Raw genomic sequence first — 16448 nt, 5'->3', positions numbered from 1 at the left:
ACAGTAAGTTCCACTACAGGGATGATAGTGTGAGGAGCTCTGCCAACCTGCTGGGAAGTACATAAATATTTTTTCTTCAAATATATTAATTGTTCCACAAATGTCCTGATTAATGAAGTTGGCTGTTTTGATAAGATGCATTCTAACTCGTAAGTGATTGATGATGGTAGAGATGTGTGACGACAGACTGACAACGACTAAAAGAAACATCTATTGTCTGGAACATAATTTAAAATAACCCACTGGGGAAATGGGACTAATTATATGCCTCTTTGCGATCAGATCTAAAATTATAAAACAAAACAAACAAAAAAAGCTTTAATTGAACTATTCACACACAAATCTTATCTTGCTTCAATATTTATTTTTATGGCAAAAATAGACTATAATATATTCATTTCACATATATTACATTCATTCAAACTTTTTTGCCCATTAAATGTACACACTTTTATAAACCAATGACAGTTTAGAAGATTTAAGCTCTTCTGATTATACGTTTTTACATTATTGATCATCAGACAGTAGCACATAAAATTGCTTTTTAAACTAGAAAATACTAGACAACTATGTATACAACCTGATTTCAAAAAGGTAGAATTCCCAGTGCATTGTTTGAATTATAGGGCAACTTTCTGAGGAAATGTATTTCATAAACATTTTCTCCAAATTTTTAAGTTTCTTAGGACTATGAAGTCATATTTACTGTTGGAATTTTTATTTAAATAGGCTTGTTATCTAGATATTCATTTTTAAACTATGCTTTGCTAGCATAGGGTAGGGCTTGGATTGCTTCAGTTTTTAACAAAGAAATATACAACAAATTTATGTTCTGTTGCAGTGTAATTCTTCATCTGAACTAAATAGCATCATTAGAATTCAAAATATCTCCCTCTTTTAAGCACAAAAGAGTGAAACATTAAGGTGTTTTTATAGGAAAATATTTAACATTTGCATGATACAAACTAAGTGTTTTATATTTTAATGTAAAAAATTACTTGAGAATACAGTAAAAAGCAAAAATATATTCTAATGGCCCACTGCCAATCTTTTGAGTAAGGTTTACTGTGCAACCAAGTTTTCTTAAGGCTTAATATTTCTAAAAATATTTTTATCTTTCTCATTTTCAATGTGTTGTTTAGAAACTGAATACACTGATAATTGTGTAATAGCTCAATTCTACAAGAAATTAAGCTGCTTACTTTTAATATAGAAATGAAAAAAAATCTAATATGGAGAGTCTAAACTGATACTAACAGAAAATCTTCAAAACATTAAGAATCATCCCTGTACAATAACTACTTCAACTCCTCTATTGGGTCACAAAACCAAACTATGCAAATAAAACCCACTAGAGCACTACTAATCTAAAAGGTGTCACAAATTATAGCATTTTTTCCTTGTTTTTTTATTTCACCTTTTTGTTTTGTGGGCTTAAGATTTTGTATTACTTTTAATCTTGTTTTTATTAAATCTGTCTGGAAATAGGTTTGTCACCTCTGGAGAATATTTACTTTTTATCAGGTTTTTTTTTAGACTGAACCAGTGTGGTATTATTCCAGTAAAACTACAAAACCATTAGATCCTTTTTGGACACTTAACTCTAAGATTAAATTACATTTCAATAAATATTACTATAAAGTAAGTAACAAAAGATTTGTCTCATTCAATGGTCCATTACTTTCATGTGATTTCTAATAAATTTCTGGAAAAAAATGTTTGGACAGTCTCACCATTTATGATAGCAGTCTGACCTGCGATACTTGCACTCTTATGAAAAATGAGTAACTGAACTTATATTTCCCATTTACTTGTTCAGTTTTCCTCAGCTGATAAATGAGCAGGTGGCAGTGAAAAGCCAGTTACCATTAAATCTGTACTAGTCTCATCAACCTACCCCCAAAAATGAGGATCGACAGGTTCATGGTCCGGATAACGCAGATAATCCAACCTTCTGAATTTCTTTGGTAGCACAGACCTGTTCCTAAGAGTGAATACTGTACAGCTTTTCTTCACCAAGCTTTTAGAGTGTGAATTTAAACTACACAGGAGCACTTAAAATGTCGGTAGTGACAACCAAAATTAAGTACTGGTCTTCATACACAGTTTAAAAACCCCCTACCAGTTCAGTTTAAAATTGCAGATTTATTACACTGGAATCATGTACTGCTATAGCCAGTATGGGTACACTATATTATAGATTCAAAGCCAAAGCATCTTTGAGATTTTAAATGGTCCTTTTATATGACACACCACAGTCATATTTAATGGAAGGAATAATGATCAAAATATCTACCTAATAAGTAATTTTCAAAAATTTGGAACAGTATGTTAGCCAAACTGTTAGTTCTACAGGTAGTTCAAACAATTACTCCTTTCTTATCACTCATTTATACTTATTTATAATACTAAAGGATAATTTAAAATAAGTATATGGTTACTACCTTTCTTAACCCAGCAACATATTGGACAAAGTTCAGATTTACTCTAGTTTTTTTAAACTAAGTAGTTTAATTTAAACATTTTTGGAAATATGATGTGCAGCCAGGCCCTAATCATATACATGTGACCTAGAGATACTCTTTACGTGGGAATATTTGCCTTGGAACTGCTGCTTCCTCAGCTGGGTGCTGCAGACCTTATACTTCCTTCTTGATCCATCTTCTACTTCCCATTTCAGGCCAGTGACAATCCAAAGGTAGATACGTAAACGGAAACAGGAAAGGTACGGGGAGGCATTGCCAATTCATCCTCCTTCACCCCGCCCTGCCTCACAGGCAGTCTCAGAGGCAGCATCCCTGCTCATCTTCATCATATATCCCATGCTGTTCCTTACTCTTCATGTGCCACTCAAGTTTCTGAGGCAAATGATGGGGCATTAACGTTATGTGGAATTCTCTCATGGAACACTGGATCAATCTGACTCCAGTTGCTTGCTGAGGCCCTGTCCCCACTGCCCGGCAGACCCAGAGAGAATGCTTTGTGCTCTCACCAGCAGGGTGCAGTAGGGAGGAAAGCTGCTGTGTATTTTTCTTAGAGTATGGATGACGGGGAGGTGACCACCACTGTCTACCTTTCAGAGCCCCTGTGGTTTAAATAAGCTTTGGGAGGGCAAACCAAGAAAGTTGATACCGACTTATAGCAACATTTCCCCTTGTAAACAATACTCTCAATAATTTAACATATATCTGACCTTTTAGAGCATTAATTCTTATTTGGGAACTACCTGAACTATATAGAAAACTATGCCACTTTAACAACCCAAGGACCCCTTCAAATGTGTTCTGAAATCCTCTATCCACCCACCCCTAACACATGCAAACCTTAAACAACCAGACTTTCTGATTTTTCCTCATTTTGTATAAGTAATTATAGCTACTTAGGGTAAATGGAGCCCTTATCTCAGGAATTTGAAAAATTCATGTTCTTTCGAGAATTGTTTTCCCAGGCAAATTCCTAAAGTATCTATTCCTCTATTTTTGAAATGTCTATCCCTCAGTTCAAAAAAAGAGCCCCCTCCAATTTAGATTATTAAAATAAACTTTAAACTGGAAAGAGATGGTTTAGCTTATTCCACATGAAATCTTGATGGAAAGCAAATTCCCTAAATTTACATCTAAAAGAATTCCTTTAAAATGTCTGATTTTTTAAATGATTTACAATAAACAGTAATTCTTTATATTTTAATACATGTAAAGTTTCATATTATGTATAATATGGACATTTATATTTTCTTAATGTTGTGAACATTAACTTATCAACCCAATTAACCCCGTTATCTTTCTGGGAATTTCTAAGGAAGCACAGCTTCTGTTTTAATCCTGCCAAAATGTTTTAAAGGCTAAATTCTAGGGTTTTCTGAATATTTCACAGTAGATGTTCCAGAAGAATATATGTAATAATGATTGCAATTAACATTTCAAATCATACTCTAAAATGAATACTTCCTGTGTTCAAAACTACCAACTAGAGTATTTTATCAAAAGAGTCCACTAATCAGGAAAACTGATGCCAGAGATGCCAACAATGATCAGTGGAAAACACTGGTTTATAACCTACTTTTTGTGAAAATGTATATTTGGGTAATTTTGATATGAAATTAAGAATATCAACGAACTAAAAGACACTAAAATACTGAAGCACTGTGTAAGTCTGGCAGACAGAACATCCTCAACTCAGACATAGTTGAGCCTATGGAAACCTCATTGTTCTACAGTTTGCTCTTGAAAATCACATTACTTCAAAGTCTAGTAATGTAGATTTATTTTTATTCAGAAATACTTTCATATTCACTAACTGTTAATTAAAAGTTTAAAAATTCAAAAGGGACACAAAAAAATTACATGGGTCTTAAAGCTATGACAAACATGCAAGTTTTAAGAGTGACATTTACACAGTGTAATTTAGCCCTCATAAGTAATCTTCTTATAATCAAATTATTACAACAGGAACACAAACATACCATATATTACTCTTTAGATTTTGTTTTACAGTATGTTCTTGTCAATGGGACACTTCAAAATGTTTAAACCTGACAGAAAAGCATTTTTTAAAAAACGTACCATAGAAGAAAAAAAGCATCAGAAATACTCTACAGGGTGTGGAGATGGGAAATATTACAATAAAAAACTCTTATGCCATTCTCCTGAGGAGCTCTTCCGGAATATTTGCACTTGGGTCTATTGTTCTTTAAACAATTTTAGATTTAAGATCAATTCTTTGTTCCCAAGTGAGAAACATGCCCACTTTCAATATTCATTTTCATCAATACCGTCTGAATTTTCCTCTCAGGTGTTTGGTTTCTGGGTCAGAGTTCGGCAGATACACACACTGTATAAAGGAAATCCTGATTTACAGCTAATGACACACACTTAGCGGTGACAATAATGAGTTAAACTGCTTTAGGAGTTAACACGGGAATCAGAACTATCCCTAGGATATTGTAATTTGGGGAAATAATCCTGGATTTGACATTTCAGAAACTCTTATGTTGTGGAGACGCAGCCTCAAGAAGGAAGAAAGAGATGGCTGCTCAGCTAAACGGACCAGTTCGTCCTTCCTTACCTCTTCAGCTCCCATGTGACCAGGCCATGCCAGCCTGGCCTGGTCCTGCCCCCTGGGATGGGCCTACATGGGACTGGGGGGAGCGGAGCTAAAGTTGACCTCAGGTGTGAAGTTAAATGATTAAGGAGCCAAAGTTCCGGTACATCTTGAACACCACAGTCATCTCTGGGGGCCCCGCAAGTCTGGGCTGCGGTTTTGGGAGATGAGGTAAGACTATTACAAACACTTCCCTTCTTTCAACCAAAAGAAAATAAAGCCTCTTCAAGGCTTCTTTTTTTTTGCGGTACGCGGGCCTCTCACTGTTGCGGCCTCTCCTGTTGCGGAGCACAGGCTCCGGACGCGCAGGCTCAGCGGCCATGGCTCACGGGCCCAGCCGCTCCGCGGCATGTGGGATCTTCCCGGACCGGGGCACGAACCTGTGTCCCCTGCATCGGCAGGAGGACTCTCAACCACTGTGCCACCAGGGAAGCCCCAAGGCTTCTTTTAATCATCATATAAACCTGATTTGTCAAAAAAAAGAAGAGAGGTGCAGGTGGAAGAACTTCAAGGAAACAGCGAGTCACTGCCAGTGATGGGCCCTGAATTTCCTGGGGATACCTTCCTCGGGAGGTCAGCCCCCAGACTCTTCCCAAGCCCCCCACTCTCCATGCCAGCATCTCAGTCTGAGTATATAACACTGCATTTTCTGTAAAGACAAAGGCAGCTTGCATTTACCATCTTGCATGTACACTGCACTTACTCTTGTCCTAGTCATCCTACATACTCATTCCTGATCTCTTCCAAAACACTTTCAATATGTCCGTTGTTACTGTTTCACCTATAAAGCAACACATATATTAAAAACTCAGATTTATTGTTTTCAACAACAAAAAGTGCTTAAAACCATCTTATGCAACTGTTTTTCACTTCATTTTCAACCAATAAAATCAAACTCATTTGGGTTTATGAATAATACTGAAAAAAAATAGTGAATCTGATTATTTTCATACATTTTAAATAATGTGCCTTCATTCCCAACTTTAACTTACATTAACTGACTCATCTCAGTACCTTAATGAGCTGAACTCTTGTTTAGAAAATACAGAAGGTACAAATATATAGAATTTTTAGGATAAAAAATTTTCTGAATATAAAAATGTTTTCTATGTTTCAAAATAACACTTTTAGATTCTTCTTGTAGCTTGGGGTTTGGTAACTACATTGTTAAGTACCCAAGATTTCTTTAAAATAACAAAAGATAATAACATAGTTTTAAATACAAAGTTATATAGGAACTACTCACATCTGTGGATCATCCCCATGGAAAGTTCAGTTTCTTAATAAGAAAACTCCAAATATTTTAGTCATAAAATAAAATTCCATTATCAAAAACTAGTTTAAGATAGAAACCTATACGCCTTAGTGATTGCCAGAATTGCCCAGCGTAGCTTCAGCGCAATAGAGGATTATCTAGAAAATACAATCCCCAAATGTGTGCAAGTACTGCAAATCGGACAGATCAGAGCAGGGCAACGCCCTCAGAACCAAGTCCTTCCTCTTCGGCATCTTTCCCAGGTTAAACCCCCTCTTCAGCCTTGTGCTCTGCATACTTCCTTCCATGTGCCACCATTCATCCCGTCACTTACGTCCTGATGTAGCATTCCGCGTGCACCGAGTGGAGGAGGGAGCATGAGTTTGGCAAGCACTTTTTTCCCGCTGTAAACGCTTCACATGATCGGGTCCCCGTAGGAAGTTGTGGGAGCTTATATGAGCCTTGAGCTTTTCAGGAACTGAATGAGAACTCGGTATACGAAAGTGTACTGGCAGAGGGTCTGCACCATCATCATTCTCTGTTGCCTCAGCATGTCCAGCACCCGTGGGATGTCCAGCACCTAGATTGAGAGAAGCAGTGATGAGGGTAATGCACACCCTGAGGGGGGGAGCGAGCGTCCTAGCAGAAATGTGGCAAATGTTCAGAAAGAGCTGTCAGGTCACTAGGTCCCTCTCCTCCCTGGCCTTGTGCCCAGCCCACCTCTTCCCTCATCAGCAGGGGAAATAAGCACCTCGTTGTGTTCCAGACAGGCAATCATGATCTCTGACAAAATAACGACGCCAGTCCGTCCCACGCCAGCGCTGCAGTGGACCAGTAACGGAGGGTTGGGGCTTTTTGGTTCACTTGTACTATTTGTATGGCGTCGAACAGACTGGATCTCTTCAAGGTATGCTGTGAAATATCAATGAAACAGAAAAATACAAAGGGATTAAGGCCTATCAAATTGACAATTTTCAGATCATCTCCACTGATTGATAAAACTCCAGATACAGAGCACCAGGTGCCAATTAACCAACCCCAACTATTAACTGACAGTGTGATCTTGGGCAAGTCCCTGACTCCTCCTGGGCTTCCGTTTTCTCATCTACAAAATGAAAAGGAGGAGAAACTCTCTAGGAGTCAGTAATGGCATTCTACTCATTACCAAATTACGCTTTAAAACCTCTTCTGTTAAGCCTCCCCTAAACACTTGAAATTTTTATTTTAAAACAAGCCCACAGCTTACATGGGACAACATAAAGGAAATACAGGAAATGTTTCAGGAACTTAAGTCTTCCTCTCTGTGGTGGATTTAACAGCTCTGGCAAAGGCTGTGCTGGGAATGAAGATACTTACATAAAAATCCCTTGAGGTCCTCTGGACAGCCATGCTCAGGCCAGTCTGTGTACTGGAGATGCCACACCGTCCTCTCCTGCCCCGTGAGAAGGTGCTTCATCTTCAAGCCCGTGGTGGCATAGCAGCCAGAGTCTGTGCGGAACCGGGTGGTGATCTTAAACCTTCCATAGGTGACAGTGTTGTGCCTGGAACCAAGGCGTGGCCAATACCTAAAGCTCTTCTCCCTTCCACCCTCCTGTTAGAGACAAGTGCAGTTAAAACACAATACAAGAGCCAGCAAAGGATGCCCCTCACAGAGAGCATGTCTGAAACTCAGAACTGCAACCTTACCCTGCCCTTTTCTCTAAAAGTCAAGATTACACATGATCAACATAAACTGTTTTTCTGAGGCTGAGAAAATCAATTAAGAGAAATGAGTACTTACCTCTTCTGCTGTCACCATTGCTATAATTGCAATTCCCTGTTCCCACACCATCTGCCAAAAGTCCTGACAGGTATTTTGTAATGGTCCCTGAGTGGCAATATAATCCCATTCAATTCCACTGACAGAGACCTGAAATTAGAAAAGGTTTTAAAAGAAATTAATATGTATGTGTATAATACATGTATATACATTTGTTCATGGTAACATGAAAAAAGCAAACTGAAATATTCAGCAGAATAAAGAGAGACTTTTATCTTATTCTTTTTCCTTATTAGTGCCATTTCCATTACTGATATCTTTATAAACGTATGCACTATGAATTCATATAATATCTATGTGACCTAGGGCAATTTCCTTAAGCTCTCCAAATTTCAATTTTCATCTATACAGTAAAAATATTCCCTACCCTCATGTTGTCAGGATTAAGCGAGCCAATATGTATGGTGCCCTGCACATGATAGGTTCTTAATAAATTATTGTTATTGCTGCTGTTAGGTTCTTCTCATAAAAATAATATCAACGTCATCATATCCCAAATCGCAAACACAATTTTCCCTCATGAAGTACTACACACACTGGATCAAGTACTAGCAATTGAGTCAAAACCTAAGTTAAACATCAAATTTCTAGGGGAAAAAAGTCTTCCTACCTAAGGAGTTCACCTCTGAACTTCTGAGTCAGGATCACCCTCCATACTAAATTTCCACTTAGGATTTAACCTCCTTGAAAACAGTCTAATATAATAATTACAGGATTTGTAGTCAGGAAATCTGGGTTAAATCTCGGCTCCCCCACTGCTGAGTGACGACCATAACCGCTTTCCGAGTGCCCCAAGTGTAAACCCTGGGCCACGCACCCTTTCCACTCATGCCCCCATTTAAGGCTGCAGCCTGAGTCACACCCCCATCCTCCCACTGGGCCCGTGGTGGGTGGCACCAGGCACCACAGCGAACAAGAACCAGGGAGGAAGGATCTGATGGGGAGCAAAATGGGAGAGGTCAGCACTTCCTTATTCAGAGATAAGTACAACGAGGTCCCACACTGCTAAGTGGTCGATCCACGAATTCTGAAGTCAGACTCCTTCCACTGTTCTTCGGGCTGTCTCTGAAGATTCTGAAATACCACCACAGAACCACAATGTTATTCACCCCTCATCCACCCAGTCATGGGAGACTGGCTAAGCTATTCCAAAGAGATGCTCAGTTTTTAAATAACTTATGCCCATGTTTAAAAAGCTTGTGCACAAATTCCCAAAGACCATCAAGGGCTTTCACAGGCAGACTGCTGGGCCTCTACGAAGTCTTAAGTGTGAAACGGCTCTCATCAAACCTCACTTGCAAACTAAATAAAATGTGGGAAAGAAGGAAAATAACACCTGCCCATAGACACTTACTCATTCACTCACTATAAGGAAATTTCTTCTTCCCGAAACAACGAACTGACTCTCCAGCCAGCATGGAGAAGACAGAGCATCTGGCTTTTCTCACCTTCCTGTTGTGAATCATCACTTTTTCCATTTTAATGGGTGTAACGTTACCCCAGTTAAACGGCATTATACTGTTTACAGGGAAAAAAAGCAGCACTGCTTAAGAACAAAATAATGTTTAAAAATGATTAAAAGAGGGACCTCCCTGGTGGCACAGTGGTTAAGAATCTGCCTGCCAATGCAGGGGACATGGGTTTGATCCCTGGTCCAGGAAGATCCCATATGCTGTGGAGCAACTAAACCCATGCGCCACAACTACTGAGCCTGTGCTCTAGAGCCCACGTGCCACAACTACTGTAGCCTGCACACCTAGAGCCTTTGCTCTGCAACGAGAAGCCACCGCAATGAGAAGCCCGCGCACCACAACGAAGAGTAGCCCCCGCTCGCCGCAACTAGAGAAAAGCCTGTGCGCAGCAACGAGGACTCAACACAGCCAAAAATAAACTAATTAATTTTTAAAAATTGTTCTTATAAAATATTTAATGGCTACAAAAGAAAATAAATGATTAAGAGGGACTTCCCTGGTTGTCCAGTGGTAAAGAATCCGCCTTCCAATGCAGGGGACGCGGGCTTGATCCCTGGTCGGGGAACTAAGATCCCATATGCTGCAGGGCAACTAAGCCCGCGCGCCACAACTACAGAGCCCACACGCCCTGGAGCTTATGCACCACAACTAGAGAAGAGAAAACCTGCACGCCACAACTAGAGAGAAGCCCATGCGCCACAATGAAGAGCCGGCGCACCACAACAAAAGATCCCGCATGCCTCAACGAAGATCTCTCGTGCCGCAACTAAGACCCGACGTGGCCTAAAAAATAAAAATAAATAAATTAATAAATTTAAAACTGGAGAATGCTAGAAAGGCTGGAGGCACGGAAGTACTTAAACTTGTAACAATCTTAAAAAAAAATGACTAAGAGAGTATGCAAAGAGTGCAGATGGTACCACCATAAGGAAAAGCTTTGGTAAACACCAGACACTTCTTTTACATAAAAATGCATGTAGGTATGTGATAAGGGAAAACTAGCAATTCAGTTGCTCTTGAGAGAATTTATGAGCTATAAAGAGGTCTTCAGATTTAGAAGCACAAAGTTCTCAAGTCAAACAAATGAGTGGTCCCGGAGTCCCGGTAACAATGCTGGGTGCAGAGGGATCCAACACATGGAGGGAGCAAACACTGTGTGTCCAGCTTTGGTGTATGGATTTCCCAACTTACAGTACAGTTTGTCCCAACGATTCAAAACTAGGATGTTTTTAGAAAACAGACATGAATACAATTCTTACCATTCTCCTAATTTAACTGGAAACTTCACATCCTGTGTATCACTCTAAACATTCCCCTCACCTTAATATGTGACGCGTTGATGTAACCGGTATTGTTTTCTTTGGTTGGGACCAGTTCCACTCTGGCGTCGTCATAGGGAAGAACATCTTGGAACCGATTTCTTTCTGCATTTTCAGGGAGTCGTGCTGTTGAGCACTCCCCATCAACGAGCCGCTTTTTAAGAATTCTTTCATATTCTGTGAATACCATTCCTTGTTCTAACCGCTGTTCCAGAATTTTACACTGAAAAATAGAAAGTGAGGAATAATATGAGTACAGTCCCATGCCACAGCTGCATTTTGACCGTACACTTGAAATCTCATTTTCTTTTTCAAGTCCAGTATTATCCAATATTGAAAATTCTAGATGAAACCAAAGTTAAATTTAACAAGTCATAACAACAAAAGAACAAATGAAATAATCTTATTGGTGAGAAACATGATGCAAAGTTCTGTGTAAACTTGGCCTAAAACAATTCGTTGAATTCATCTTCTCTAAATCTACAGTCAATTATGTGACTCCCTAAGAATGGAAAATTCTCCTGGAGAACAGTAGATCCTACAGTAGGATAATCAATTCCAACCTCTATGAACAAATGCTGCAATTTTATAATATATATAAAAAACAGAAAACATTATTGGAAACTATCTCCAGGATCCAGTTGTAAGCAAATTAATTTTTGCTTAGCATAATTCATGCCTGTCTAATTTTGATATAATAGAACCTCATAGCAAATACATCTCAGTCACAAAGTTTTGAAAAATTCAGTAACCGTTCACTGTTAAGTTATCGATGTAATGAAAGCAGTCGATATCTGCTTTCCTTCCTATGTGTACGCATTTGCACGTTTCCTCTAACTTCATGGCCAGAAGAAGGTAAAGAACAGTATTCAGAAACGAACAGACAAAAATCAACATTTAGCCTGAAATTATCTATTAAGACATTAGCTATAAATTTGCCCCAGTTTTGAAGGCCAGATGACAAAATTCCTAACACTCATTTATAATTATCAAATGTGTTAGAAAATTCAGTAAAATCTCAAGAAGGCAGTTCTGCAACACTGTATATCAGCTGTTCCAGGGCAGGCGTGCAGACCCGTGGTCTGGTACGTACCCTCTCATCATTCGTGGCTCTGGCAGGCACCTCCTTTCCTTCATCAGGCAGAGGCAGTCGAGACAGGGAGAGTCCATTTAGGGCAGCCAGTTTGAGAGGACCAATTTTTTTTGCATCTACTCGGCTCTTTTTCATTCCCTACAAAAATATTTATATGTATATATCAAATATACACAAATACAATCCCTTTGAAAAGAAATTTCAATGGACTGAAGACAGTTAACAGAGGGTGGGTTCTCCTAAACCAACAACCACAGGAGAGCTTACACTCCACACACACACACACACACACACACACACACACACACACGTTTGTTTCACAAAGATTAGGAGGAAGACATTCCTTTTAAGGCCAAAGCCCTGATAAGTCTTCCAGATATAAGGTTTTGAAATGCAACTGGTTTCAGGGCTCTGTTGTAATGAAAGGTGAGGCTCCAAGCAGACAGCATTCCTTCACAGGACTCCTGAATATCAAACCGTGACACACACAAAAATCAGCTGCAATCCACAAAGAGGGTTTTAAATGCAGTCACCTCATTGCAATAAGCTTTTATACATTTAAAAAAAATACCAATTCGTTCTTTTTCAGTGTCTTCTCTGGTGGCTCTGTTGTATTCTACATTCTGTTGCAGACTTGTGTGACCTGGGTTTGCTCACCACACCTCTGGTAAATGCAGTTAGAACCACCACATTTTTAAATGAGGAGAACATCATTATACCAAGAAAGGGTACAAGAGAGGGCACAGACGGAATTCTGTCTCCTGAAAACTGGTGTTTCCTAAAGTTATTATTAAAGCCAATGATTTTGCTCTCCGAGGCAAACGAGCCCAAGAATGCCAAGTCTTCTTCAATAGTCTACACCTCCTTGGAAGCCATCGTAATTATCACGACTGTAGCCCTAATTTGACAGAAATGGTTTTCTCAGTTCTATCTCATAAATGAAATCAGCAGTTCTCTTCTGTCTCATAAATAAAATCAACTTTACTGCAGCTCTGTCAGCCTTGGAGAGAGGGAGGCTACACAGACTAAAAGGTTCCTGCTTAGGCTAAAATGTCATGATTCTCATGTGTGCAGAAAACAGTGGTGTGCAGAAAGCAGGTAAATGTTTAACAACGGACTTTGTGGCAGGAGAGTGGGAACAGTTCTGATGTGTGAAGTTTGCCAGGTTCCACGGTACAAACACTCCCATCACAGCTAATTTCAATCTGCCAGTGGAACATCAGAGGCCTCACAAGAGCCTGAAAATTTAACACTCAGCTCCCACCAGCCAGCAGAGGTGGCTCCAGCACCGCTTGGCCTGAAAATGACTCAAAAGGCCCCAGCACACGTGTGCTGGATGATTGGTAAGGTCGGTTCTAAAGCCAGTATTTTTTTTTAATTTTTTTTAAAATTTATTTTATTTTATTTTATTTATTTTTGGCTGTGCTGGGTCTTCATTGCTGCGCATGGGCTTTTTCTAGTTGCAGTGAGCGGGGGCTACTCTTCGTTGCGGTGCGCCGGCCTCTCATTGTGGTGGCTTCCCTTGTCGCGGAGCACGGGCTCTAAGTGCGCAGGCTTCAGCAGCTGTGGCTTGCAGGCTCTAGAGTGCAGTAGCTGTGGCACATGGGCTTAGTTGCTCCACAGCATGTGGGATTTTCCCGGACCAGGGCTTGAACCCGTGTCCCCTGCATTGGCAGGCAGATTCCTAACCACTGCACCACCAGGGAAGCCCCAAAGCCAGTATTTGAAGAAAGGGTCTTATAGTCAAAACTCACTTCAAATACCCCTTACTTTGCCCTCAGAGTACAAGAGCATGGTTTTAAATGTACATAAGACTAAGGGTGAAACAAAAACTCCTTATGCAGATGCACAAGCACTCAAACCAGTCTACCTTTTCCAGATAGCAATCAAGTCGCCATAGGTGGAGATGGGTGGAGAATTCTAAAATGTTCCTGCTTCTCTGCAATTTATTTCACTGTTTTTAATACTAAACCTCTAGAACCATAATTCATATTAGTATATTCACTTGCTGTAACAATTAAAATAATGGCCACCCTGAGTTACTATGAAGGGGGTCAGAGGATTAGCAGGGGGTTGGACTCTTCAGCTCTTGGGAAGCCAGTAAGTTAAATGTATGATGCCACCTCACAGTAATAAGTTAAACTTGACTGAGCATTTTCCCCCAACAACTCTCTGGGGTCATCTCGGTTACAAATGAGAAAATGGGAGTCAGAGAGATTAAGTTGTTTGCCCAGTGTCACACAGCTGCCTCTTTATACATGGCAAATAGGATCAACACAATAAAAACCGTGCATTAAAATCAGTTATGCTGCATCATAGAATTTAGAAAGCACTTTTCATGCCTAACCCTATGTGGGACCTAACACAACGCCACAGCAGACAGAGGAGGGGTGACCGTCCTGTGTTACGGATGGAGAAGCTGAGGCTCTGGTGTGTGAAGGGCCTGACCCACTGGGCAGAGAACTAATGAATGGCAGGTTCTAGACTCAGACCCAAGTTTTCCACTCTTAGGTCCTGTACCTTTTCCTGGGCCACAGCTGCCATTCACATTCCTTAAGTAGGGAGATCCCTTATGCGAAAAGAAGGGGTGAAAAAGGACAATCCAATCACATAATCTCACTAATACTATAGGTCTAGAAGTCAATGAGGGGGAAATTTTGTATTTTTAGAGAACCAAACCGATAAAAGTCCTCAGATGTAGCAGAATTTGCTGGGCCATTCAAAACTACAGGGACAATAGGCTTGAACACTGGACTCTACTCAAAACAAGTATCATTCGGGGAAAGACTCAGGTCACACATAAAAACTATGTTCATGATGTAATCAGTGAAGAGTGTCAACTATGAGAGGGCCCGTCCAGCTGGCTCAGGACTCAGGCAGTTACTTCGGGAGACACGTCCACACCCTGTCCTGCCCTGAATCACTGATTGTGAGCCCATGCCCTCCGCTTCAGCCGACCTGAGACACTGGCCTTTACTGTCAGACAGATGAGTAAGAATGTACTCCCAAGAAAAATTTAAAATAAATTTACAATTCCAACCCATTAAAAGAAAACACGTTTAAATTCACGGCACTACTGTAAGTAGTTGGAGTCTGTGTATACTGATCTATTTCATAACCACTACAATATTGTGTGAACTTTCCTCCTGCTTATGAAGATGTCTGTAGCATCTTAGAAAATCTAATAATACACTAGGGCAGAACCACATTTGTGACGCGCCCTCAGGTCTGAACATGCCCACCAGCAAAAATGGGGGGAGGAGTCCCTAGCTGCCAGGACACTGGGAGCAACTGGGAGACAGAATGCATAGACTAATTAATCACTTTCACTTGGCAGGAGCGCAGGGCACAGGGAATGGAGCCCTGGGCAAGGAGGAGCCTGAGCAAGGAAGCCAGATGACTCAGAGTGGACACGCTGACATGACAATGCCACAGATGCCTGGGCAAAGCTGAGGAACTCAGAGTTAAAAGGTTTCAGAGGAAAGACAGAGAACAGCAAAGCTTAGACAAGCAATTATTACTTAATAAAATATACTACTTCGATGCAGAACAATGTAGAAGATAGGAGAACCAGTTGAGGAGATAAATATGGGTTTAAAATTTCAGTTCGGTCACTCATTAGCTGTGTGACCTTGGGAAAGTTACTTAATATCTCAGAGTCTATTTTCTCATCTGTAGAAACAATAGGCCTGTTGTAAACTGGACATGGTAAAGCAGATGGCCTGCTCAGCGCATGGTAAATGCTCTGGGAATGGCAGCTCGAGATGATGTCATGCTCTTTTATATTTTGCCTCAAGTAGATAAAAAGTGCTTAAACCACGGTTATTTATCATCCTGAATATTAAGGAGCTGCATTTTCTACAAGGGACCTTCCTTGGGTTCTCAGTTCACTCAGTCTCTCTTTTAAAGAGACCTGGAGGTAGGAATGTAAATTGGTGCAGCCACTATGGAGAACAGTATGGAGGTTCCTTAAAAAACTACAAATAGAACTACCATATGACCCAGCAATCCCACTACTGGGCACATACCCTGAGAAAACCATAATTCAAAAAGAGTCATGTACCACAATGTTTACTGCAGCACTATTTACAACTGCCAGGACATGGAAGCGACCTAAATGTCCATCGACAGATGAATGGATAAAGAAGATGTGGCACATATATACAATGGAATATTACTCAGCCATAAAAAGGAACAAAATTGAATTATTTGTAATGAGATGGATGGACCTAGAGTCCGTCATACAGAGTGAAGTAAGTCAGAAAGAGAAAAACAAATGCCATATGCTAACACACATATATGGAAACTAAAAAAATGGTACTGATGAACCTAGTGGCAGGGCAGGAATAAAGACACATACGTAGAGAACAGACTTGAGGACATGGGGTGG

General features: G+C 40.1%; 1 protein-coding gene across 3 annotated transcripts in view; it reads right to left on the bottom strand.

Annotated features, from left to right (window-relative positions):
• Window positions 1–278: 278 nt before the first annotated feature.
• The window catches only part of PTPN21 (protein tyrosine phosphatase non-receptor type 21), a 71182-nt gene continuing 55012 nt past the window's right edge, over window positions 279–16448 (bottom strand). For 2 of the 3 annotated variants that reach the window (XM_082853637.1, XM_082853638.1), the window contains 6 exons: window positions 12059–12196; window positions 10967–11188; window positions 8136–8264; window positions 7712–7946; window positions 7107–7267; window positions 279–6935 (listed from right to left, as the gene is read on the bottom strand). In XM_082853637.1, coding sequence (XP_082709763.1) covers window positions 6807–6935; window positions 7107–7267; window positions 7712–7946; window positions 8136–8264; window positions 10967–11188; window positions 12059–12196 — 1014 coding nt within the window. In that variant the 3' untranslated portion in view covers window positions 279–6806. The remainder of the gene's footprint in view (window positions 6936–7106; window positions 7268–7711; window positions 7947–8135; window positions 8265–10966; window positions 11189–12058; window positions 12197–16448) is intronic. The other variant, XR_014326713.1, reaches the window with a different exon arrangement.

This window comes from Leucopleurus acutus (assembly GCF_964270905.1).
Source record: "Leucopleurus acutus genome assembly, chromosome: 1".
Classification (NCBI taxonomy): domain Eukaryota; kingdom Metazoa; phylum Chordata; class Mammalia; order Artiodactyla; family Delphinidae; genus Leucopleurus; species Leucopleurus acutus.
The sequence above is the reverse complement of the archived record's forward strand: the minus strand, read 5'-3'. Positions and strand labels throughout refer to the sequence as shown.